General features: G+C 48.8%; 6 protein-coding genes and 1 non-coding gene across 7 annotated transcripts; 4 read left to right on the plus strand and 3 right to left on the minus strand.

Annotated features, from left to right (window-relative positions):
- Positions 1 to 1,472: 1,472 nt before the first annotated feature.
- On the plus strand, positions 1,473 to 5,093 carry FVEG_01919 (hypothetical protein). Its single transcript, XM_018888939.1, has 3 exons — positions 1,473 to 1,604; positions 1,658 to 1,972; positions 2,024 to 5,093. Exons 1-3 carry the CDS (start codon positions 1,572 to 1,574, stop codon positions 4,880 to 4,882), a joined length of 3,207 nt encoding a protein of 1,068 aa, XP_018744985.1. The 5' UTR covers positions 1,473 to 1,571; the 3' UTR covers positions 4,883 to 5,093.
- FVEG_01918 (hypothetical protein) lies at positions 4,222 to 7,910 on the minus strand. Its single transcript, XM_018888938.1, has 2 exons — positions 5,452 to 7,910; positions 4,222 to 5,395 (listed from the first exon to the last, which is right to left on the minus strand). Exons 1-2 carry the CDS (start codon positions 7,516 to 7,518, stop codon positions 5,072 to 5,074), a joined length of 2,391 nt encoding a protein of 796 aa, XP_018744984.1. The 5' UTR covers positions 7,519 to 7,910; the 3' UTR covers positions 4,222 to 5,071.
- A 483-nt stretch (positions 7,911 to 8,393) lies between these two features.
- Positions 8,394 to 9,900, minus strand: FVEG_01917 (hypothetical protein). The gene is made up of 2 exons (XM_018888937.1): positions 9,385 to 9,900; positions 8,394 to 9,321 (listed from the first exon to the last, which is right to left on the minus strand). Exons 1-2 carry the CDS (start codon positions 9,655 to 9,657, stop codon positions 8,467 to 8,469), a joined length of 1,128 nt encoding a protein of 375 aa, XP_018744983.1. The 5' UTR covers positions 9,658 to 9,900; the 3' UTR covers positions 8,394 to 8,466.
- Positions 9,901 to 11,076: 1,176 nt separating this feature from the next.
- FVEG_01916 (hypothetical protein) lies at positions 11,077 to 12,580 on the plus strand (the record flags this gene model as incomplete). The annotated part of the gene is made up of 3 exons (XM_018888936.1): positions 11,077 to 11,803; positions 11,855 to 12,059; positions 12,115 to 12,580. The coding sequence occupies 3 exons, from the start codon at positions 11,077 to 11,079 to the stop codon at positions 12,578 to 12,580; spliced, it is 1,398 nt and encodes a 465-aa protein (XP_018744982.1).
- Positions 12,581 to 13,750: 1,170 nt separating this feature from the next.
- On the plus strand, positions 13,751 to 15,281 carry FVEG_01915 (hypothetical protein; the record flags this gene model as incomplete). The annotated part of the gene is made up of 5 exons (XM_018888935.1): positions 13,751 to 14,035; positions 14,081 to 14,126; positions 14,174 to 14,845; positions 14,900 to 15,165; positions 15,222 to 15,281. 5 exons carry the CDS (start codon positions 13,751 to 13,753, stop codon positions 15,279 to 15,281), a joined length of 1,329 nt encoding a protein of 442 aa, XP_018744981.1.
- A 214-nt stretch (positions 15,282 to 15,495) lies between these two features.
- On the plus strand, positions 15,496 to 15,577 carry FVEG_14956. The gene has a single exon. It is a non-coding gene; the product is annotated as a tRNA-Gly (tRNA).
- Positions 15,578 to 15,898: 321 nt separating this feature from the next.
- Positions 15,899 to 23,614, minus strand: FVEG_01914 (hypothetical protein; the record flags this gene model as incomplete). The annotated part of the gene is made up of 9 exons (XM_018888934.1): positions 15,899 to 17,637; positions 17,687 to 22,058; positions 22,106 to 22,455; positions 22,504 to 22,744; positions 22,796 to 22,998; positions 23,045 to 23,110; positions 23,165 to 23,252; positions 23,318 to 23,374; positions 23,441 to 23,614. The coding sequence occupies 9 exons, from the start codon at positions 23,612 to 23,614 to the stop codon at positions 16,133 to 16,135; spliced, it is 7,056 nt and encodes a 2,351-aa protein (XP_018744980.1). The 3' UTR covers positions 15,899 to 16,132.
- Between the last annotated feature and the right edge of the window lie 2,476 nt (positions 23,615 to 26,090).

Genomic DNA, 26,090 nt, shown 5'->3' on the forward strand with positions numbered 1-26,090 from the left:
CGATCGTTCCCCAAACCCCAAACAGTCATGATGCGAATTGCCTTTGGTACCGCAAAGTCAATGTGTTCCTGACTTTGCCTCGGTAATGGTTTGGCCTCAAGAAACCGACGTTGGGTGCCAAAGTGGCCTTGCTTTCGTCAGTTTCAGAGGCTCCTAGAGCTCCTTAGCCCGTGTTTGAAATCCTGCCGGCTCATCACGCCGTTCGTTGGCTGCAGGAAGCATTGCTATTACTGCATTCAATGCATTGTAACTGTACTTCGTACAGTAACCATTGACGTATGAATCCATCCAATTGATTACTGTTCTTCCATTACGGCGCACGCAAGTGTTTTCCGCCGACGAAGCACAGTCTATTATTTCATGTGAATATGGTTAGATTCTCACAATCAATAGATCAACAAACTAGTCTCTGCCATTGAAATACGCCAAGCCTTGGTGTGGTCTCGGCTTTCGGTTGCTGTGACAACTGGAAAGCAGTTGCAATTTGCTGACTATGGATCCTTATTTGAGTTGTTAATTTGCGACCTGGGTCTGATAATCTCAGGCCACCACTAGTCTCTGGCGTCAGCCTTCAGGTCCCAGTCTCCCAGCCGCGGTTCGAGATTTGTACCCGTGCGAAACGCGATTCGCGAGCGGCTTTGATGTTGCATTGGATGGATCGATTAATTTGAACTTTACTCCGTATGAAGGACAGAGTCAACAAACTGAACAGTGTTCCTCGGCCCAACGGCTTCCACTGGATTCTCACGTGTATCCTTCTGTCAAAATCCGCGGCTGAGTTCGTGGAGGTGGCTCGTGTTGTGCCGATGCCGATGCCGTTTTCTGAGACAAATCTGGGGTAAGTCGTCGTAAATACATTACATGACATTTTGGGTGGGCATTACAAGATGCGTTACGCGTGTTATCAGGACCCCGATGAATATGCTAATGCAAGTCTGATGCGCATTTTCAGATTCTGTCCTCCGCATATTCTATAGACTTTCCAGGGTTCCAATAGTATCTCTAAGAATCAGGAATTCCCCAACTGTTGTTGCAATGTTTACGAAGTATACATAGTGTGTTACCTTGACGTCTGGATAACATGATATGTCTTATTAGCAAGACAGTCCAGTGCGTCTATTCTGTGGATTGATGAGATTTTCATACGAACGAGCATCAACCGATTTTTGTGGCTCATATGAATCACTGAAGCTTCTCTCACGTCCTCATGAGCCTAGTAGTAGCAACTCTTGCAGAAGGACTAACGTTATCAGGCTCAACTCTAGTCCGAGGTGTTTGAATCTCCCAAGAAATGGAAGCCACTCAGAACAAGGAGCATAGTGTGTTGGCCTGACAGATTCGTTCCTGTTTATAAGACCCAGCTTCAATGGCAAGATCTTCGTTGAGTCCGTTGGTGATTCATACAATGGATTGATATGATGAAACAAAGTCACGTGTTACCTAGATGATGTCAGCATTCGTGCCCCTCCAACTACCCCACGACAACCAAGTTGCCCGCGATTGATGATGTCGCTAGTACAGCTTGAGATTTTCATGATTGTATAACGCTGTTTTGAGCGAAGCAGTTGAAAATGAAGCAAAGGTTCTCTTCTTTGGATGTTAAAGTAGGTCTTCTACCAAGCTACTACTCGAAATGTATCCTAATTATTGAACAAAGATCATTGCGCATGAGCTCCAGGAACGACTGGTGACTCTTCGACTCTCCAACATATACGATCTCTCGTCCAAGATTCTCCTGCTCAAGTTTGCGAAACCAGACAACAAGAAGCAACTTGTCATCGACACGGGCTTCCGCTGCCACTTGACGAAATTCGCGCGTACAACTGCTGCGGCCCCTTCCGCTTTTGTTGCACGTTTAAGAAAGTTTCTCAAGACTAGACGGTTGACGTCAGTTAGACAAGTGGGCACCGATCGAGTACTCGAATTCGAGTTTAGTGATGGCCAATACAGATTATTCTTGGAGTTTTTTGCTGTACGTCATTTGCCATACGATCCAGAAAAGCCACTGACCTTTATGTTTTAGAGTGGTAACATTATTCTCACGGATGCCGACTTGAAGATCCTTGCCCTCGCAAGAACTGTTTCAGAAGGTGAAGGTCAAGAACCTCAGCGAGTCGGCCTACAATATTCCCTGGAGAACAGGCAGAACTTTGGCGGAATACCTCCTTTGACAAAAGAAAGGGTACAAGATGCCCTAAAGACTGCCGTGGGAAAAGCTGCTGCCGCTACTGCATCTGCAAAGAAGCAGAAGGGCAAGCCTGGTGGTGACCTGAGAAAGAGTTTGGCTGTATCAATTACAGAATTACCTCCAGTGCTTGTGGACCACTGCCTACACACAAATAATTTCGACACCACTATCAAGCCTGATGAAATACTGGCTAATGAAACGCTGCTGACTGATTTAGTTAAGTCACTTCAAGAGGCCAGGCAAAGTGTGGAAGAGCTCACCAGCTCAGAAGCATGCACTGGCTACATATTCGCGAAACGTCGGGAAAGGACTGAGGGAGCAGAGGCTAGTGACGAATCCAAGACGCAGCGCGACAATCTTCTATATGAAGATTTTCATCCGTTTGTTCCCTACAAACTCAAAAAGGATCCCGCCATTGAGGTCCTTGAATTTACAGGATATAATGAGACAGTTGACGAATTTTTCTCATCTTTAGAGGGCCAGAGACTGGAGTCCCGACTTAGCGAGCGGGAAGCGGCCGCGAAGCGGAAGTTGGAGGCCGCGCGAAATGAACAGAGCAAACGGATCGAAGGGCTTCAAGAAGCCCAAGCCCTCAACTTTCGTAAAGCCGCCGCCATTGAAGCGAACGCCGAACGAGTTCAAGAAGCTATGGATGCTGTCAATGGATTACTCGGCCAAGGAATGGACTGGGTAGACGTCGGCAAATTGGTGGAACGCGAGAAAAAACGGCATAACCCTGTTGCCGAGATTATCAAACTACCTCTGAACCTTGCCGAGAATCTCATTACGCTTGAGCTGGCCGAGGAAGAATTTGAGCCAGAGGAAGACGACCCCTACGAAACGGACGACGACAGCGCCCTTGGTGATGATGAAGGTACATCGACAGCAAAGGCAAAACCGGCCAACAAAGCCCTAAGTGTGGAAATCAACCTTGGACTCAGCCCTTGGAGCAATGCTCGAGAGTATTTTGACCAGCGGAAGACGGCGGCCGTAAAGGAGGAAAAGACCCAGCAACAGGCCTCGAGAGCCCTGAAGAATGCAGAGCAAAAAATTACTGAGGATCTCAAAAAAGGGCTGAAACAAGAAAAGGCGCTGCTTCAACCGATCCGCAAACCAATGTGGTTTGAGAAATTCATTTGGTTTATCTCATCCGATGGATATCTTGTGATCGGAGGCAAAGATGCCCAGCAAAATGAGATGATTTACAAGAAGTATCTCCGGAAAGGCGATGTATACTGTCACGCAGATTTACATGGGGCATCGAGCGTTATTATCAAGAATAACCCAAAAACTCCCGATGCGCCCATTCCCCCAGCGACCCTGTCTCAGGCCGGATCACTGGCTGTATGCTCGTCAAATGCTTGGGACTCGAAAGCGGGCATGTCTGCATGGTGGGTAAACGCTGATCAAGTTTCCAAATCTGCACCGACAGGCGAATTTCTACCAGCAGGAAGTTTCATGGTCCGGGGAAAGAAGAATTTTCTGCCTCCAGCTCAACTTTTACTCGGTCTAGGCGTTGCATTCAAGATCAGCGAGGAGAGCAAAGCCAAACATGTTAAGCATCGCCTGCACGATGCCAACTCTACCGGTGGCGATGAAGCTTCGCCAGCAGCGACGTCGCAACCAGCAGACAGGGCAGACGATCTGAGCGAACCTGAAGGAGAAAAATCAGCCGAACCATCCGACAATGAATCCGAAGATGAACAGCAAGACGAAGAGTCGCGTGACAACCCTCTTCAGGCCTTCGGCAAGGATGAAGACCGCAACGACGAGGTTGAACAGGCCGAAGAAGGCTTGTCTGATCTCAAGATCGCGGATGACACAGCCGACGGGGTTCATAGCCAAGAAGTGGCGGAACTAGATGAAAATGAAACAGTGGGAATAGAAGCAGAAGAGGGCGAAAATGACGAGTCAGCTGACAAGCCAGTTGACACAAGGCCGAAGAATAACAACCCCAGCTCTTCGAAGAAAGCACCCCCCAAGCGAGGCCAGAGGGGCAAGGCAAAGAAGATCGCTTCAAAGTATAAGCATCAAGATGAGGAAGATCGAGCTGCCGCAGAAGCTTTGATTGGAGCAACAGTTGGACAAAAGAAGGCTGAAGCCGAGGCAAAAGCTAAGGCGGACCGTGAGCTCGAACTCGCTGCTGCTAAAGAGCGACGCCGCGCGCAGCACCAGCGAGAGCAGAAAGAGACGGCCGAACACGAGGAGATTCGACGTGTTATGATGGAGGAAGGTGTTGACATTCTTGATGAGGACGAAGCCAGCCAGATGACTTTGCTTGACTCCATTATTGGTACGCCTCTTCCTGGAGATGAGATCCTTGAGATCATTCCTGTTTGTGCCCCTTGGAACGCTCTCGGACGCTACAAGTACAAAGCAAAGTTGCAACCCGGTGCGACTAAGAAGGGCAAAGCTGTTAAAGAGGTTCTCGATCGTTGGAAGGCAGCTTCTACTAAGAAGGGTGTTGTTGACGAAACCGCTCGCGATACTGAAAGGATGTGGCCCCGTGAAGTTGAGCTTATCAAGGCGCTCAAGCCTGAAGAGACATTCAACGTCGTACCGGTCGGGAAAGTGAGGGTTATGATGGCGGGTGGTACTGGCGGAAATGCCGCTGGAGGCGGAGGTGGTAGCAAGAAGGGTTCGGGCGGAAAAGGGAAGGGTGGAAGAGGAGGCAAAGGGTCAAAGAGATCATAAGAAGCGAACAAACTTTGATAATAGCATTGAGCTGAAGAAATGAGTTGAGGCTGAAGTACATATAGAGTGCTATTCTAGAAAACCCAGTAACGTATCGCCATGATATCCAAGTGCTGCAAAAGATGGGAAGCTCTTCCATTCCTCACCCAATTCCTTATATTATTCATGCAATCATAAATCATAATGTGCTCATCTTACGCTATAGCTGACTTTGTCAAATTTTCTGACGTCGTCTGGCATACGTGCAATGCACAATTCACCACAGAATTCGCCCCATTCACCGCTCGTTGCATCGCGAACGGCGTCTCTCATGGCCTTGCCGTAGCGCTCCCGGAAGGCTTGCTTCACAGCGCGCATGTGGTGTGGATCCCAGTGGTATCGAACAAGACGCGAGATGAGTAGCTCGCGGCGTAGGCCATCTTTACGGGACGCTGATGTGGCGTGATGGATGAGGAGGGCATCACGAACAGGACGATTGATGACACCATTGAGAATGTGGGCTAGGAGTTCACCCTGAGTAATGTCAGTATTAATTCATTAACTTCGAGGAGGGAAAGGCTAGGGCTTACCACAAGATTTCCGCTCTTCTTGAGAGCGTCGCGAGCAAAGTTGGAGCGATGCTGTCGCTCATATTCCTGCAGAATGGCGCGTAGGTGAGAGTCGCTTCGAAGTATAATGATGTTGATCATCGCCGTCTCGCCACCCTTTTCAGACCTCACAGAGCGACGCAAGTCAGCGACGTCCTGGTCAACGAGAGCATAGTCAATTGGGACAAGTCGACCATAATGATCGTATTCCTCCATGCGCCGCTCTTCTAGAACAAGGAGAACAGCTTTTTTGAACTTGTCTTCCTTGAGTTCTTCCTTCATACACTTGACGAGGCTGTTGTCATATTTCTTGTCTGTGAATGCATCCTTGATGTAACGTATTTCACCGTTGGTGCGTCCCATAAGAGACTCAATGAGAAGCTCCCTGCGAGTCTTGTCACCCTGGTACCAGAAATTGGCCCAGTATGCCTCGCTCTCCCACATGCCGAGAGCAACGGAGTAGCAGGCCTTCATCAATAGCGGATCTTCATCTTTGAGACGAGCACGAATATGCTTGGCGATGTTCACACCTTTGCGCTCAGAACCCGTCTTGACAAGTGCCTTGTAGTCCGCACGAAGCTTCATCACTTGATCATGCGTCAAACTTGGTAGGATTTCAATGAGCGGCTCGGTGTCGGGACGGCGGCTTCCCTTGAGGGCCTGTGCAAGTTGAGTGGTGATATCTTCCGAGTCATGGAAGCGGGCACGTCGGCTACGGCGTCTGCTATCGCCCTCATTATCAGAACCCAACGGAGAAAGCGCCTCAAGAGCTCTATTGTCGTCATTTGGGTGCTTTGAGGCGAGCAGTAGAGGAGACGGCATGGGCGAACAGTCCTGATAAGTACCATAGTATGACTCGAGCATGGGTGACGGAGGCGCATTGGCTAGGGATGCACCAGCGAGTCCGCCGGCGGCCAAGCCTCCCACAGTCAGCCCAGTGTTGATGCTGAGACCTGACATTCTCTCACTGGGAGGCTGAGGGGACTTGTCTTTTCGGCTTCGGTGCTTTTCCCTAGACCGCGATCTGTGACCGTCCCTTGATCGTGATCTATGCCCGTGGTGTTTGTCTACTCCCAGAGTATCTCGTGAAGGCGACTTATCTCTTCGGCGGGATCGCGATCTATCGCGTGACTTCTCGCGCTTTCGACTGCTTGAATCGACAGTCAAGCGGTCTGAGCTACCCCGGGGACCGGAAGACCTGTCCCTGCGTCGGTCACGGTGTTTCTCATCGTCGCGGCTTCGAGGCTCAACGGTCATGACATTGGCACTCGAGCCGTAGGTGTCGTCGTATCGTGCATCTTCCCTTGTCTTGCGTGAGCCATACTGGTCAACGGAAGGGCTTGCAGTTTCTCGATGAGAATATCCGTAGGGTGGTTGTGGCGCATAGTACGGGTCTTCCGCACCTGGGGGAGGGTTATATGTAGTCATAACCTGGCTAGCAGTTGACGGAGCTCCCGTGGCCTTTCCGTAAGCCAAGTCCGAAGAGTCCTTAGGTCGCACAGGCACGGGAGGCTTTCCGTAGGCCAAGCCATCGTCATCCTTGTCCCTCTCCTTGTCGTTGCCTGAAGATCCAGTGAGCTTGCGCATGTACTTCTGGGGCAGGAAGCTAAATTTGTCCTCGTCTTCCTTAGCACGAGGTTCTGCATTCTGGACGTATGGGTCTCTATCTTTCTCGCGGCGGCGGTCATCTGGGAAGGCTCCCGGCAGGCTGCTGTCGACCCTTTCGTGTGAGGAACGATATGGCGAGTCTCTTGGCGGAGAAGCGGTTCGGTAAGTGGGCGGCTGAGGGTCGTAGCTGTACTGAGATGAGTTCCCAGGAATCACAGGATAGATTCCTCCCTCTTCGGGGTACGGTAGAGCGCCGCTTGCTTGCGGTGCGCCTGGGCGACTATAGCGATCATTGAGATCATCCTCTGGATAGATGTAACTTGGTTCGCGATTATCGCTGTAGGAAGGGCGCTCAGGTGCGACATCACTCCTTGAACGGCGGTCACGAGATCGAGATCGAGATCGATCCTTGCGGGACCGGTCATCAGGCTTGAGAGACATGGTCTCAGTTTCGTTGTGTTATGTTTTTGTTCTGGGGACGCAAGGAGCTCAGCTGTTGAAATAGAAGCGGGGATCTTTGGTTTGATATGGAGGCAGGGGCCTCAGTCTCAGGTCAAGAGGGGCGCCAACTGAGGTAGGTCTTCAGCAGCGAGGCAAATCGAGTAGCAAGACTTCGAGGATGGGGAGAAGCACTTCTCTTGAAGAAATGGACAAGTTCGAGAGAAGATGCCCAATTGAGCAGTAAACTCAACATTTATTAAATGGTCACACGCCGCCTTGTGCGTCAATGGCGGGCGGACCGAGAGAATGGAGGGGCTGAATGAGACCTGACCTGCAGCAACATACATACATACGCAGCTACGGTGCTGTGCTTGGACCTGGAGCTCTTGGAATGTTCTCTTATTAGTGGACGAAGAGGCCGTCATAGGGCCAGAAGGACATGGGTCGCACAGGGAAGCGAAAGAGATGCCCACAGGGCAGACCAGTTAAACAGCCGTTGAGGGGCTCAACGGAGGGAGATCGGGGGACCCCGAGCGCTAAAAGCGTTCACCGTGCCGCTTGCTGGGGTTTGGTGGTGGCTGTTAGAGAGGCTGAGAACAAAGTATTGTCCCATCCTTGCGGGGGCAGATGCGGGTGAGAATGAGGAAGAAACATGATGTGACTTGACTGGATTGGAGGACGTTTTATTGATTACCTATTCAGTTGACCATTGCGAGGCAGGGTAAGAGATTTGAATGGGATGACCTAGGGCGTTGTGTTCCTCTCTGCAGAGGTACCTACTTATTAGGTATGATGAGATGATTTGTGTTTGATGGTAGCCCACATCCCGGTGCCCGGGTTTGGTCAATAAGTCTGAATCGTGGGCCGAAACTCCTGTTGAGTAGAAACATTTGTCTTGAGAAATGGAACTTCCTATCATGGCCCTCAATCATCTGAAATCATCTGAATCTATTCTTGCGGCACTCGTTCGCCCCGCTGGAAGACATATAGTGCTTCGTCCTTCCCAGGAAAGGACGGCAATGCTATCTTTACTACCATAGTCCAGTCCTCATGCTCCTTCGCCATGAACTCATCCATGGTAACTCCCTTGAATCCTGTGTAACCGTTCCTATTCTGCGTGCCCACAACTGCGATAGTGTCGCCGCCAAAGGCAGAAACCAGGTTCCGCGTAAATCCTCCCTCACTGCCGCCACCAACACCTCCACCAACAACAGGATACACAAGCAGGAGTACCATGCCTTCACCGTTGGAGTTCTTGCGTAACCACTTCACGCCGTCCGATATGGCAGTGTCGTTTACCCAGTTGACTCTCCATTCGCTCTGCATGTTATCCACCGCATGCACTGTGAGGCCGTAGCGTCGGAGCATATAGGACCAATAACCATTGCCAGAACCGATGTCGACGATTGGGCGCCCGTCAGACAGAATTTTCAGGATAGCCAGGCTCTCGTGGGTTGGCGTTGCGCAGCCAAAGTGATGCATGAAAATTGGAAGAACATGGTGGGACATCGGCACACGTTCTGATGCCGGGCAAGGGCCGCACCATTCAAGAGAGTGACATGACCACATCCAGAAGTCGAGATAGGGATTTGCGCTGGGCGGTTTTTTGCTCTTGGGGATTGTGAGTTTCGTTACAAGCCCAGGGTGCAGATATCGCTTGCTCTCAAGGTTGGCTGCGACTTCACGCCTTATGGAATCTTTCTTAGCATTTGTTCCTAGATTCTTGAGAAATGCAGCAGTAGCTGTTGATGGTCTGAAGATAGAGGTGTATGCTTCGATATCAGCTTGGGGAGGTGGTCCTCTCTACATGGATGTCAGTTTCACAAATTCTTAGTCCTTGGACATTACCCATAGGGAAGTTCTTACAGGTGAGCCATCCTCATTGCGATACCACGCGTGTAAACCATTGACACCTCCAAGGTTGACTACTGACTGGACTTGGGCAAGTTTTACACTTGCCACGGCATGGTATGTATAGGGATCCGGATCAGGGAGTTGGAAAAGCACTCGACTGGCGTTGAAGAGATCATTCTTCAACAGGTGGTCCACAGCCTCTCTCTGACGGTCGACATCTTCAATGAGTTCATCTGGATTGAAAGATGGGCTTCCAACACAATGAACGAACTTGGATAGGGGCATCTTGAGTTAGGAATGGCAGGATACCGATAGATCACTCACAACAAGTGCCTCGGTTCGATATGGATGACGCTATACTGTTAGCATAGAATTGAGTTAGGTAGCTAAGGGTGGTAGGTATTGTTTGAAGCCTCCAAAGTGGACACAATTTAGCACTTTACCAAGCCTACCCCCGGCGGCCCTGGCACGCAATGCAATTGGATATCTAGGCATGTATTAGGGAGTATTGAATAGGTATTATTTCCATCTTATAAACCACCGGAAGACCATCTTATCGCGATGTTATCCCGCGGGCCATTTGTTACGGAGCAGTCTTGCACCCCGACCCCGAATAGAAATTCGTTCTGACGTATCATTTATGAGCGGTTTCGTTCATTTGTCGAACTACGTCTGTTGCCCCCGAGCCTAGTATAGTAAGTGCGCTGTCGTTGGTTGGGATCCGTTGGTTTGCTTGCTTTTATTACCTACCTCGGTACCAAGGTTGTTAATGGCTCCATGGCTACCTATCTAACAATGCACTTGGAAACCCCCTCGAAAATTACCAAGTCATGTTCTTTGTTCTGATTTCTCCGAATTCAGGTACTCAAGTGCCTACTGCTTGTTTGTGATGGCTAGAACTTTTATCGCCAGCGTGGTTCGCTGGTAGTACAGAGCCAAATGATAGAGTTCCGTACTAAGGGGGCGCCTGGCTGGAACAGTCTCTCGCTCGCATTATACGTATTTCTAATCGGTATGGCGGCAATCTGCCACCCGACCTCTTAACTAGCACGATCTATGCCGCGCCCTGATTTATTAGTGTGATCCATGGATCGCCCTTGGGCGTGGAAAGGAAAACTTCACTGGCGCTTCCTTGGGTTGGGTTGCGTCAAGAAATCAACGCTACCTACCACCTGCCGCCTGCAGCCCCACAAGTTCAATGTAAGTCAACCGACCTTCCTTACCTCCATACCTGCCTGCCTTTATCCTTTGCAGGAGGCGCCTCGTAAAGTCTCCCTTCTCCATCTACAGTTTGCTACTGTGCTTGAATCCGTCGCCTTGAATCTACCATAGTTCATCTTGTTGATGTGGCTTTGGAAGCAAAACCCCCGTCTGGTTCAATTACTCTTCTCAAATTTCTAAAGGGAGTCCCCTGTATTCAGATCGCCATATTCCGTACCAAGCTTGCCTTGGCCGACCCTAAAACAACCTTGCTTCGTCATCGAAAGGCTCCAACAACTTCGACCGCGTCTCCAATTGCTCCCCTCTTGGCATAATCCAGAGAGAATCGTCATAAGACACTCCCTGTGCTGCAATTGCCATAGTTAGCATATATTTCCACTTCACTTGAAAGTTGTGCTTTCGGAGTCACAAACAACACCAAACAACCTATTGCTCTTTGGTTATATCCGTCTTCCTCCCGGCGCACATTCGTTCTGGAATAAGATGGACCCAGAACCGCACAGCCAGACACAGGCATTCCCGCCTTCTACCCGAGGAGACACTACGAAACACGATGGCAAGTCAATTGATGCCGAACAACCACAGGCCAGCATTCAAGCGAATGCCAAAGTAAGTATATCAGTTCCATCTGGAGCCGGTATTGCCGAACAGAGGATTCATAGCGGCAGCACTGAGCTCTCATCGCAACCAGCAAAACCCTTCGACATCTTCAAAGACGTGTATGGAGTTAGTCGTACACCAGGCTCCCCAGGTTCAGATACAGAGAGCCCGCATCGACCCATCACGTCTCCTCTTACTCACCCCAACGGCGTCTCTATGTTTCCGGGCCTATCAGTTACGGAGCAGGAAGCCATGTCTCGACAAGCTTTTGCTCAGGCCGAAGACAACATTGTTGCCGATAGTGACGAATACAGTTCCATAGGCGATGCTGGATCTGATGCTGGATATGGGAGCGACAATATGAGCACTGCAAGTACATCCATCGGGTCGTCTGTTCGGGACTACATGTTTGAGAATGGCCGTCGCTACCATAGCTTCCGGGCCGGTGCCTACAATTTCCCCAACGATGACATAGAACAAGAGAGGGAGGACATGAAACATGCAATGGTGAGACTTCTCTCGGGCCAGAAATTACATTTTGCGCCAATAGATGAAAGCCCTCAAAACATACTTGATATTGGAACTGGCACAGGAATCTGGGCAATCGAAAGTAAGGTCAATTCTCTTTTCATTTTCGTTTCAGCAATTAATAGTACAATAGTGGGAGAACAATACCCCAGTGCTCATGTTCTAGGCATCGATTTATCGCCCATTCAACCGACATGGCTGCCGCCTAATGTTCACTTCATGGTTGATGATGTTGAGTCTCCTTGGCTTCATGCTCAGAATCATTTTGACTATGTACACTCTCGGCACACGGTTCAAGCGATCAAAGACTGGCCTCAACTGTTTAGTAATGCTCTCCAGTAAGTATCAACTCTGTCAGAGCCAGATCCTCGCATTGTACTTACACGATCTGAGGCATATTAAGCCTGGGGGCTGGATGGAACTCCAAGAAATTCATCATTACCCCCACCATGCAAGAACAGGAGACGCTGTCCCGCCACACGAGCACCCAGTCGCACAGTATTGGACATATATCAATGAAGGATTAGCACAGCTTGGAGTAGACTTTCCTGCGGCAGCAGGAGGTAAACTGGCTACAAAAATGCAGGCAGCTGGCTTCGTGAATGTCACGGAACGGGTATTCCATGTGCCTCTTGGGACTTGGCCCAAGAATCAAGTGCTTAAGACGGTCGGACTGTACTGGCGCACCATACTGACGGATGGTTTACAAGCAATCGCATTGGGTCCTATGTCAAGGGGCATGGGCTGGAGCCGCGAGCAGATTGAGGTGTTTCTTGTTGAGGTCCGGAGGGCGTATAGCGATCATACGTCCCTTTTGTATATGCCTATGCACATTGTCTATGGGCAAAAGCCATACTAAATTGTCGAACAGAATCAGAGTACACAAAGGCTTCGCGTTCAAAGAATTCACAAGGACGCATCAAGCCGACAGCCCTATCATGATGCTGCCGTGGGCCACATAGCATGGCGTGGCCGCTAAAGATGCAAGATGGAATGGAGGCGGACGCTATAATCTACCCGATAGAACCGGTCATGGTCACGGCTGTCTAGGCTGTCTATGGCCAAGCCTCACTGAGAAAAGAGAGCTAGCACTGGATATTTGGCCTTGATATCTGATTAATCAACCTTTGCCTTGATAAGGGCACATCAATCTACACGACGACTGGGGCCGAAAAAACTGATCACTCACAGCAAGTGCAGCTTGTTGGACAGATACCTACTTGTACTCTGGACACAGAAGTTCAGTGAACAACCTGACAACTAGAGAATGCACGTGATTTCTTGGTTTTCGTCCAGGGTTCTACATGAACCATGCCAGTCATGGGTCCCCAGCTGCTCCATGTTGCCGCACGAAATTTCTACTTAGGACAGGCGGATTTCCCCACGATGCATAGGAGTGGGCATTTCCGTTCCAGACGTGCGATTCTTAGCGAACAAAACTGCACGACCAAAAAGCTCCGCGAAAGACGCTTGGTGTTTTTGACGGAGGATGACGACCCGTAGTAGATTTACTTCTGCAGCCGAGCTTCGTGTCACCGGTACCAATACTTGTTAGCTTCCGTGCTAGCTTGTGGAGAAACTAGGAACATATTTTTAATCTAACCAAGGCTGTGTTATCGTAACTAAGGTACCCACCCCAGCAGTTAATGTACTGTAGAGCTTTCAGGTCATGTCTCGACTCAACCTTCAGGGATTAAGACCATAGCTTGCAGGACACACACCAATCATGACGACTTTGGAATCAGCGCGGAATTCAGGCTTGACGTACTCTCGCCACATGTTCCACTGGCGTTTTGAGGAATGATGGTGGTGCGGGTGGGTAGACTTGTTCATGCCGCCTATGTCTTGAGCAGAACAGCTCATGTAAGGTATCCTCGCTACCTTGTTTGTACCCGCATTGGTCATGATGGTAGTCTAAGGTCTAGAGTCAATTTGGGACGATGATGGACAACAATGATGTATAAAACCGCGCATCCCCCCGTCGCTTTGCAACAAGGGCCAGGGAACACGACGATTTCACTTGTTCAACATGGCTGAATCACACATTTCGTCACATTCGCAGAATCCGCAAAGCCTGGACACATCTCTCATGGTGCAGCTAGCGAGGAAGATTACTGAAGAGACAGAAAAGCTCGATGGGTATCTCAAGGCCAATGGGTTTCCGGACTTGGGCTTCGATGCCAATGCCCCTGGAGATCTTCCCAAGTTGCCGGATGACATACAGAGAAGTCGCATTGAGATCTCCTCGGCAACCAAACAGCTGGAACTTCTTATTCGGGGACCCAGAGAAACTGTCAGATGGGGCATATGGAGTGTAAGCTTGCAGCCTATGCATTGGCCTTAGTACTAACACAACAAGTATCTTGACACCTTGAGCCTCCAAATATTGACCAGCTATGGAATTCGTGAGACCACCAAATCTGATTTTGTCTACATATCTAATCTTACATAGCCAATCTCGTGCCTCTGAAGGGATCTATCGCGTTGGCGGAACTCCAAAGCAAGACTGGACTGGACCGCATAAATCTGGCTCGCGCTCTTCGTCATGCTATGACAAATAAGATCTTCCAAGAGCCGACACCAGGGCTCATAGCACACACTGCGGCGTCAAGGATGCTTGCTCAGGACGCCAGCCTCCAAGCCTGGGTAGGTTTGAATGGAGAGGATTTCCTTCCAGCCGGGGCCCATACCTTGGAAGCTCTTCGTGCCGACTCAGAAGCAACCTCACTCACACGGACCGGCTTCAACTATGCATGGGGGACGGTGGATAAAGAGCCAATGTTTGCAACATTCGGTAAGGACCCTCCCAGAGGGAAGCGATTTGCAGAGGCTATGGCAAGCCTGACAGGCGGCGAGGGCTATGAGGTTCGCTACCTTGTCGAGAACTACGACTTTTCCGAAATCAACAACAACGCAGGCACATTGGTGGATGTAGGTGGTAGCCATGGCTTCGTGTGCGTCGATCTTGCAAAGAGATGGGACAAAATGAAATTCGTGGTACAAGATTTGGCAAAGACAATCAGCAGCGCCCCAGAGCCGATATGCGCAAATGAAGAGGTAGCTCAACGCATATCTCTTCAGGTCCATGATTTCTTTACTGAGCAGCCAGTCAAGGATGCTGATGGTGAGATTGACAGAGTTTACCCCTTGAGTTTCCCCCCTTACTGACACATCCAAGTGTACTACTTCCGCTGGATACTTCATAACTATTCAACTCCATATGCCGTCAAGATCCTCAAAAACTTAGTCCCAGCTCTCAAACCGGGAGCGCGTGTCATCATCAACGATCACTGTCTCCGTGAGCCGGGGGTTGAGAACCACTGGGATGAAAAAGTCATGCGGAGTATGGACCTGTTGATGTTGACCTTGTTGAATGCACAGGAGCGGACAGAAAAGGAGTTTGAGGAACTCTTTAGGGCTGCCGATGAGCGCTTTGTATTTAAAGTAAGTCACCGAACCTCTTCGCCTCTGACTCGTGTATACTGATATGCCTTTTAAAGGGTGTAAGAAGGCCTGAGGGATGTAGGATGAGCATTATCGAGGCAGTTTGGCAGCCTTGAATGGGAACGATGTGATTTAGAAGCAACGATTATCAACAAAGGAGACGGCAGTAAAGACAATAGTGCACAGGAATGATATAAGTCAAGGAATGTAAAGTGAGACTGTCTGGATTCCCGAATGTTTGGTACTGAATGGTAGACTTGAGAATTCGCAAAGCATTGGTTTCTGGAATGGCTTCCATGTAACCAATTAATCAGTCTCGCATTCAACAAAGCGTAATTGGTTTAGTGGTAAAATTCTCCGTTGCCATTCGAGCAGCGTCGGGGAGCCCTGGGTTCGATTCCCAGATTACGCATTGTTTGTTCTTTTGCTTCTAGAGCTCCTTTTTTGTCTCTATCTCTATCTGAATGTCCCTTTGGATCATTTTGCCATTTCGGTTTTGCTTGGAGTGATCTGTTTGAGATGGTGTTGAGTCAATGGCTTCTCAGGTCAGGGGCTTGAGGTTGGTTGCACTTGCCTCAACACGTAGTAAAAGGACTGCGTTCCAAGCTTCTCTCAGCATGCTGGAAAGAACCAATTGAAAGGTCTGATATTGGTAAAGTCAAATCAGTGTGCCTAAATGTATCTCAGAGCCACCCGAAGTTGTCTTCCAACCAACCTTGTAGCCCTTTACAATAACAGCATAAGCCACAACGGACCAAACAGAGATTTCTAGAGCTTTGTATATTATGCAACTATAATACAAACTGCAAAGGAGTCCCTGCATTTCATATCTAAGGCTTCAAAAACGAGTTCCCTGTCTGTGCTTTCCCATTCTCAAATCATGAAAAGGAAATCTAGAGCCTTCTTGACCCCAGCGTATATAAACACAAAATCCCCGCTGCCTCTGTTACCAATCTTACAACATTGCTCATTTATCCTCGTCTCCAAAACCTCCTCGTCTAGCGATTTCCCCGGCCAGCTCGGCCACTGTTCTGTCACTCAAAACTTCAAAAACCGAGACCTCGACACCGCAGTTAGTGACAACCCAGTTTCGGACACCAACGGCAACCAGGGAGTCAACACCGTAGACATTGGGAGGCTTCCCAGTGTCAATTTCCTCAGGAAGCATGTTCATGGCCTTGGCAAGCATGAGAGAAAGACCAGTGGTGACTATTTCTGCAGCTGCATCTGTGCTAGAGCAGCATGAAAGAAGGGACTTCAAATCAAAGTCGGTTGAAGCATCAACCACTTTCAGGTCGGGGTTTGGGGTGTCTACCAGGTTGAGGTAGCTATAGAGAGCAGTCCGAGACCAGTATGGATCAGCTGGTTGATTCTGTCTAATAAGACCACCAGAGCCAATGCCCATGATAACACGACCAGGCATGGGAATTCCAGGGAAGATTTCAGCAGTGATCGCGTGTGTGATCATAGTCAGGAAATCTTCGTGACGGATACCATAGAACCCACTGGCTCGAAGAATGTCAAGAATCTCCTCATCATCCGCAAGCATTCCTGCACCGAGAACAGGCCCGAGATCGATGGAAACGGCATGTTTTCCTTCGAGGCGGAGGTTGAGGGCGAGGGCATTTTCAAAACAATTACCCGCAGCGTAGTTGGCTTGGCCACGATTACCAATAACTCCCGCAGAGCTGGCAAGAAAGATGAAGAAAGGGTCTTCTGAGATCGCCGAAACCGCTCGAACTAGGTTATGCGAACCAATTGTTTTTGGTCTAATTGCCTCGGTCCAGTCAGAGTATGTCATGTTTGAGAAAATCGAATCTTTGATAGTCGCGGCACACTGAAAGACTCCTTTGACAGGCGGCATTTCTTGACACATCTCTTCCTTGATTACCTTCGTGAGATCTTCGGCATCGCAGAGATCAGCCTTGTATACCCGAGCGTCAATACCTTTATCGCAGAGGTCTTTAAAAAACCGCCGAGACGCTTCAGAAGAGGTACCGGTCCGTGACAGAAAGGCAATGTGCCGAGCACCATTTTTAACCAATAATTCGCAGATACTACGACCGAGGCCGCCCAAACCGCCTGCAAGTAGGTAGGTATCAGTATCCGACAAGGCTTGATGCAACGGCTTGATAGTCTTCTTGATAGCCATATCAACCTGAGGCGTGGCATCAGGGCCTCCGGTGATAGAAACGAGCCCAAAAAAGGGATCCTTCTCGATGAGTTCGAATGCTTTCTTGATTGTGTTGATATCGATGTTGATGACCGGCGCAGGAAGTGGTAGGTCATTCCCCAAACCATCAGAGCTACTCTCAACCCGTCTACTGAGCTCTTTGACCAGCTCCCCAACATAGTCTGCATCATACTTCAACATATTTTGCAAGTCAAAGTTGACGAGCGAAACATCAGAAGATAGAACGTGTACCGGCGGAGGACTTGGCAGTCTGCAGGAAAACTGCACGACAATACCCCCTGTAAGAAGTCAGTGAATATGCAGTTATAGGAGAGAAGCTGAACGTACCTCGACGAGCGCACTTGAAATTGTCTTCGATGTGTTTCTGTGTAGCGTTGTAGACGAGATCAACCCCGTGTCCCGAACGATTACGGACAACTGTCGTAAAGAGATCCGAGTCGGCGTTGACGATGTTTGTCTTTTTTACGCCAGACTCTTCCAGAAACGCTCGTTGTTTTTCTGGATTTGGTCCCATAACGGTCGCAAACACCTCGGCAGAGAGTGCAAAGGCTACCTTAATAGCAGCCATCCCGGCGCCGCTGGCTCCAGCATGGATAAGGACTGACTTTCCTCGACCAAGTCTTCCAACCTTATCAAAACAATGAAAGGCTCTAACGAAATGACTGAAGGGAAGACGAGATGTCCACTTTGACACGAAGCGACTGTCTATGTTCACATTGCTTTGAACAGAGCCGCTAGTCACAAGACCGCTCACAAGATCACCCGTCATGAATCCACAAACGTTGCGGCCAATTCGACCGATGCGGCCAAATATTTCAGATCCGACTTCAGAATCCAAGGTTTTACCCATGGCGGTCTCCAAGTCGATGAAATCGAGAGGTGCGCTTTCGAATATGACCTCAACTTCCCCAGGTTGAGGAGCATATCTTGTTCCAGCAGTAAATACCAGGCTATCATCTGTGAGGCCGGGCTTTGAGACATGAAGCTTCAGATGACGTGGGTAGCCATGGAATGATACCTTGGTGATCTCGCTAGAAATGCCATTTTCAACAACATCATTCAGCGGCCCAATAGGAACGAGCCGAGGGACGAAAATCACGCCGTTTCTCTCGGCATACTCTAGTTCACGCGGAATCGAGCCTTGATCCGCTACGAATGCTTGAAGAAAGATCTTGTTGACATTCTGGACAACTGATGAGGAGTTCAGAGGTGTATCCACACTTAAGTCAAATGTCACAAATGTCTTCAGGGGCTCTTCTGACATTAGTGTGCGCGCAAGAGCGATGACGGGAGCTCCTTTGGGATTCATCGGGTTCATGTGGGCACTGCGGGAAATCCAGAGAATTCCCTTCACTACTTGATGAACACTATGGAAAGCTTTGAACTCTGCCTCGGCCCAGTTGTAGATGGACGCACCCGCATCGGATCCTGCTGAAAAATCGAGAAGCGAGATGATGATCTTGTTCTTAAGTCTTGAAGGATTGCTTAAGACTTGATTGAATTGCATAGTACGCATTTTCACGCTCGCTTGGCGCTCCGTGATGAGCTGTCCAGCAAGCCATTGCGCCTCTGAAGGAGGATTGTCGGGCAGAAGGATAACAACGTCAGGGACAGATAGCCAATCTTCAGCTGCGTTCTTGCGATTCACCCTAAATTTGATCTCCACTTTCTCGCCATTGACTTTGTTGTATTCATGTGAAATGATCTCATTGAGCTCGGGGTTTCCATCCGGACAGTTTTCCATGATATAGCCGGGACGGTTCAAGTGAGAACTGAGCCTGGCAATGTCGATTTCACTTCGAGAACAAACAAGAATCAGGTCATAGTCAGGGAGAGGCTCTGAATCGTCAATAGGTCTTTTCTCGATGAAAGGCTCGACGGCAGTTCCTGCAAAAACGGACACAATATCAGAGGTTTTGTCGTCATACTTAGCCTCAGCCAGAGTGTAACGAGAAAGCCAAGGTCTTTGGCCTTCAGGGTTGGCCAAAGCACTGACAATCTTTTGTGTGATGCCAGATGTACCGCCAACTTGGAGAATAGAAAGTCCTGGCAACTTATGTGCGAGCATTTTGACAAAACCCTCGACATTTTCTGTCTTTGAGCAAGTGATGTCTTCCATCCATGAGACCTGAGTGCATAGAGTGCGGTTATTTGGAAGAAACCCATCCCCTTCTCGGGATGATCCAGAGATGCCGGTGAAACGAAGACCACGGACTATAACTGATGGCTGTTCCCAGCCAGATTGGGCCATGACGATGTTTGCGCTTGCGTCGCGAACGCCAACTCGAGTGGCGGTAGAGTAACCATCAAATTCCTTGTTGATGTCACTGGAGATCTTGGCCGAGACGAAAATGCTCTCAATGAAAGATGGGACCATAGATTCGCTCTCGATAGCGAAGGGTGTTTGAAACATGGAATCTAGAGTTGCAGGATGAATGAGATGATCATACTCGAACTTTGCAGGCATCTTGGACCGCGTGTCAGGAATGCGTATCTTTGTGACGCACACGCCCTTGCTCTTGCGTATATGGATGATGTTCTGGAAAAGAGAACCATAATTCATACCCACAATGTCAAGAAGCTCATAGAATTGTCGAGGTACAACTGATTCTAGACACGACTCTTTGAGCAACTCGTACTCTTCGTGATGCTTCTGAAAAGCAATTTTCCAATTCCCACGCTTATATCGCACCTCGATACGGCCAGTAGCGTTCTGTTCCCAAGAACAGTTTAATTGCTTCGAATAGATGCAGAACTCAAAAGCAGTATCTTGCAAACTATGAGCAGACGTGCAAGATACACTCTTGAAGTTCATGGCCATTTCTAGTCCATGTGCTGTGGTTGGGACAATCATAGCTCTTTCGATGCGCATGTTGATGATTTCATATCCAAGGATATTCTCTTGATCCTTGGTGGCCTGGAAGGCGCCTTGGAGGGCCATGGAGATCATGCCAGCAGCAGGGTAGATGGTCGTCTTTTGTATCTGATGATCCTGAATCCAGGGGTTCTCAGCAATGCGGAGAAAACCCCGCCAACGAGGTTCGAAGGAGATAGCATCAGCTGTGGGGGCACCGATCAGATCTTGACGAGGAAATTCTCTGAATCGTGTTGCCTCACCAAGATGAGACTCGTGCCAATAAGATCTAGTGTGATCCCACGGATAAGGTGGAAGATCAGCTAGAGGCTTAAGGGGTATCTGATAAGAACCTCGAGTGACAACCTTTTCCATGTTGAATTTGCACCCACAGGCCCAGAGCTCGGCCATAGTTCCTAGGAGCGACATTGCGCCATGGGTCTTCCGGTCAAGAATAGCGCTATATCTGGGCGGATTTGGAAAGCCAAAGTATGTTATTATATCGAGAACTGGCGAGCGCAGAGTTGAACTGGGACTTAGCTCAACAATGATATCTGGGGACTCGCCAGACGGAAGCTGCAGCATAGTGCTTATAGCTGACATGAACACAACAGGAGACACTAGGTTCAAAGTCCAGTAGTTGTTGTCAAGCTTATGCCCACCAATTTTCACTCCAGTGACGGAAGAGAACATTGTAACTGATTGCCGGTGCTGACGTGGATTGATCAATCCCAGAGCAGACTTGTACTCTTTCTCAATCTTGAGCATGTCCGAGGAATGATAGGCAACCTTGACGGGAAGAATGCGACAGAAGATACCTTTCGCAGAAAGTTCCTTGAAGGCACCCTCGATATTTTCCTTCCTGCCAGATAATGTCAAGGACCGAGGACCATTCACACAAGCAAGCTCGCAAGGGTACTTCTCTTCATCATAACTTTCGTCAAGATCAAGAAGGGAAATGCCAACCACCATCATGGAGCCCTGTGTGCGAGTATGTTCAATGGTAAGGGATGAAACAACGAGTCCGCGATAGTAAGCAGCCTCCCAAGCTTCTTCCTTGGTGAGAGCACCCGATGCGTAGGCTGCTGCGATTTCCCCAGAGGAGTGCCCAATGACATAATTAGGAGTGATATGAAACGAATCCAAGAGGTCCACGAGAGCCATCTGAATAGCTGTAGTCGCGGGTTGCGAGATTCTGGAGTCAGAAATTCGAGTCTCGGCCTCGTCTTTGAGAATTTCCTCGAATAGATCGAAGTCACTGGCGAGTTTGTTCTTCATGTATCGAGAACCAGCTTCCAACGCATCGCGGAACGCCTCAAAAGGGAGAAGATCTTTGCCCATTTGCGCAAATTGAGCACCCTGGCCACAAAAGACAAAGCATATATTGGGCTTCTTGTTCTTTGATGTTCTTTTGAATAAAGACTCGTCAATGTTCTGAAGTTTGGCGATCAGTTCCTCTCGAGACTTCGCGACCACAGCATGCTTCCATTCGAGGTTGGATCGGCGACAGCCAAGTGTGTAGGCATAGTTGTGCAAAATTGCTGTGTCTTCTTCCCCCTGTGACTCCAAGTAAGGGATGTGTGATTCCATAATACGCCGCACGCCCAGTTTGTTGTGGGACGAGAAGACAAAAAGCTGAGGCTCGAACACTGCCTTGGTATCGGATGCTCTGCGTGAAGAGGTGATCGCCTCGAAAGAGTTGTGGTTCCCTCTAAGTCCACGCGCTGACAGATAAAGAGGGGCCTCGTCCATGATAACATGGGCGTTTGTGCCTCCGAAACCGAAGCAGTTGACACTGACACGGCGTAAGCCAGAGACAGGCCAGTCGAGCAGTTCGGTAGGTACCTACGACTGTCAGCGATAGTTGAAAGCAGTAAGATGCTTCTACAAACCTTGACCTTCCACTCTTTGAAGTCAATGTCAGGGTTGGGCTTCTCGAAGTTGATATTCGGCGGGATTTTGGCATGTTCCAGAGCCAGAACGCCCTTGATGAGGCCTGCTACACCAGCGGCGCCTTCGAGATGGCCAATGTTGGGCTTGATCGAGCCGACGACCATGGGATTATCGATGTCGCGAACAGTGCAAAGTGACTCGGAAATGGCTTTTAGTTCGCGCCAATCTCCGGCTTTAGTTCCTGTGCCGTGGCACTCAACATAGCCTGTTTGACTGAAGTCAAGGCCGGCGGACTCGTAAACAGATTTGATGTTGGCGACTTGGGCCTCCTTGCTCGGAAGGGTAATGCCTATGACTATTAGTATTGCTGCTATGACGCAAAGGTTGACCGCCCTACCTGTCGTATGACCGTCCTGGTTGACCTTTGTTGCTCGAATAACTGCACGAATTGTATCGTTATCACGAATAGCATCCGATAAACGTTTCATGACAACAACACCGATACCCTCGCCTCTACCATAACCATTGGCTCGAGAGTCGAAAGTGAAGCATTTACCATCAGGGCTTAGGAAATTCAGAGCTGTCATAGGCATCATGGTATTTGGCGTAAGAATCATACCAGCCCCAGCGGCAATCGCCTACAAACTTGTCAGAATTGCACGAATAGAAATGGTGGATATTGCACCTACAAGTGATGTCTCTTTTGCCCGGAGGCTCTGTGAGGCAAGGTGAACGGACACAAGACTGCCACTGCAGCCTGTGTCAATAGTCATGCTGGGGCCATGAAGGTTGAAGAAGTGCGAGATTCGATTTGCCATTATGGCAATGCCGTTTCCAGTGGCAGCGTACTGAGGCTGCCAATCAGGATCTCGGAGACAGACTTGCTCGTAGTCTAGCAGGATTAGCAAGGAGTTCCGGCAAATATCGAAAATACTTACCTTTGACAAAAGAACCGACGTACACAGCCGCATCGCTGCCGTCGATATCTTCTTTGCGGATTCCCGCTAAAGCTCCATCGTCAGTTTCGACCAGTATAGATAAGCACTTGGTAGACAGACCATTTTCAAGTGCCTCATATGAAGCCTCAAGGAGAATTCGTTGTTGGGGGTCGATAGCTTTGGCATCTTCGGCGGAAATTGAGAAGAACTAGAGGAAAGAGTAATGTTAACCGAGTAACTATAGCAACTACGAGCCACAGGACCGAAACTTACGGAAGCATCAAAAGAAGCAAAATTGCCCTTGATGAAATGGGCTCCTCGGAAAGAAATCTGTTCAAGTTGGGTATATCATTCAGCCATGTTATACCGACCACAAGTATGTTGTCTTTAACTTACACTGCCCTGTCGATCACCACTAGGATGATAGTACCCATCGATGTTGAGACGGTCCTTGGGGAATTCAGACCACTGTGACTCTCCACGCTCCAAAACTTTCCAAAGTTCTTCAGGGGAAGAGGCATCGCCAGGGAATCGCAGACCAATGCCTACGATGGCAATGTCGTCCTCCATGACGCCCAAAGCACACCTCCAAGAAAAAAAGAAAAAACAATGTAAAACAAGTCGGTAGCAGAATCTTACTTTGTCCTCTCTTTCTTTCAAAACATCCAGGATGCATCAAGATAGGACGCAGCGGTAAGGGTTTTGTTGGTAGCAAAAATGTCTCTTGTGAAGAAGAGGAAAGGAAGGAAAGACAATTCCAGCAGGTCGATTCCAAGATTTCAAGACTATGAGAATAACTGGATACCATACCCAGTGAATCACTGACTGCCGGTCTGCCAGTGTCAGCGGAATAGATATCTTGCCAGTGTACGCAATGGATGCCAAGAATCGGTAAAGAGTTTAGATTTGGTGCGGGAAGTCGAGGTAGGTACTTAGCACTGGCAGACAGATACTGAGGTCTTGTCGGAATTTCACCCGGAATACAATTAAGCAATGAGAGAGAAAGAAGAGCTGGAAATGCTCAGGTTCGGAGGATTTTTCTAGTGATGATAACTAGATATTATCTATCCTTGTGTTTGTGGCCAGAATGAAAGAAAGGGAGCGGGAATTCATATTCGACTCTTTCCATGGATCAAACAATAGCAACCGGGCCTATATCATCGCCTTGTTGAACTATGTTTCAAGAAGTAAATAGGGCCGATGCCGTCATTGATGCTTTACGCCCCATGCCTTCTGAGGGCCGCCGCCCGTGTTATAGTCGGTGTGAACCATCTGAAGGCATCTTTTTTTATGCCAAGAACTACAGGAAGGTTTAGATCAAAGCTCACCCTCTTGATGTTATTTGTGTATGATTCTATGATAGTGGGAAAGCTGATTGTCAGGTTCCTTGTCGACGGCACCTTGCTCAGGATGGAGGCTTGCTGCAATATCCCGTCAAGTCTAGAAGACAACGTACTTCTTTCAACCGGTCTAGAATCTTTACCGCCCTTTCAGATGAACTTCATGCAACTCTCCATAAAGTTCTACTTATTTGACGTGCCGCCTTGCCTATCAAGCTTTGTTCCGATGCTTAACATGGCATATCTAGAGCAGAATGCGGGAAAAGGAACGGATCAGATGCATAGTCAAGAATTGCTCCGAATAGACGCCCAAGACAAAGAAGCAAATCATACATTACCTTTGTCTATAAGAGTGCAGTGGGACACCTCAAATCTTGGAACATTAGACCCAGCTTAATGTTCATTGGGCTTCGATGCTCAGACATGAAAACAGGAGAAATGCCTATAAGTCGTAAAGAAGGCCAGATTTTACGATGATATTGGCATACAGGCTGCCATAAGATGATTATGGGAGCGGGGATTAATACTTACTAGCTTTTTGACGACTAAGTAATAGTACGGGAGGATGTTAGTAGGCCACGCTGTGGTCCATCGTTCCAGGAGGAGGGTCCGCTGGAAACATAGCTCGAATAGTCATTTCTTCATCATCTGGGCTTCAGCGATGAGAAAATGTTCTCTCATGAAGGTAGTTCGCAAGAAGTGCAGCTGCATATCTGACAGCATGGCTCTGAACCACTTCGGATGGATTAAGCTGATGCAAGATGACATATGCGCGAAAGGCCGAGAACAGACTGGCAAGATCAATCAACAGAGAAACTAAAATCGATTGGGTGTGCCATTATTACATACGGAAAGCTTACTGTTCCGCAACGGCTACATGAGGCATGCTATGCCATGCACGGAAGACCGACTAGGGAATAACCGTTGGTAGCCTCCCGAAGCAGGGACCGGCACTACGTCAGATGGGAGCGTCCCCATAGCGGAAATAACAAGATGATAGGCTATACTCATAGATTTTGTCGCAATTTCCGAGTAGAGTTTAGGTTGCGGGAGACTACCATACCTCAGTATCATCACGTAGAACGGCTCGTCAATTTCAAGACGGGTTATCCGTCCCAGAACCAGTAGCCGAACACAGTGTCTTGGACATATTTCTCGCCATCAAGCCATCGTGTTCCTGGATCATCCGATTATCTGGCAAGAGTGTGGAACAAAGTTACACAGGTAACGCCAGGCGAGCGTCGCTTGGCTGACCAGCTACCTAAAGACTCAACCGTACGACGCAGCTACCCATCAGTCAAGACGATTTGGCATACCCAACCATTGCCGATGTTTCTCTCAACCTCAGGTTCTTTTCTGAGACCCAGATTTGTTCGCAAGAAACATCTTGCCTGAGGATCTTGTGCAAGTGAGAGGGGCTCAGCTGGGACTGAACAACTAAATTCATGAACACAACTAACACATTGCATACGAGCGGTAGATTTATCATGAACAGCATTTTTTCTCCATATTCTATTTATATAAGGCTAAGCTTTTAATTCTTGTAGCGTGTATTCCAGATAACGCGGGCGAGTTGAGAACCGACAACTCTTCGTCTAAGTAGCCAAAACTCTAGCCCAGCCACGAGCAGAAAGCCGTGCCATGTGTAACCACAACACAGGCGGGATCCTACAGTTTTACCGAGGTTTCTTCGTTTGGACTACCAA

Source organism: Fusarium verticillioides, chromosome 6 (genome assembly GCF_000149555.1).
Source record: "Fusarium verticillioides 7600 chromosome 6, whole genome shotgun sequence".
Lineage (NCBI taxonomy): Eukaryota > Fungi > Ascomycota > Sordariomycetes > Hypocreales > Nectriaceae > Fusarium > Fusarium verticillioides.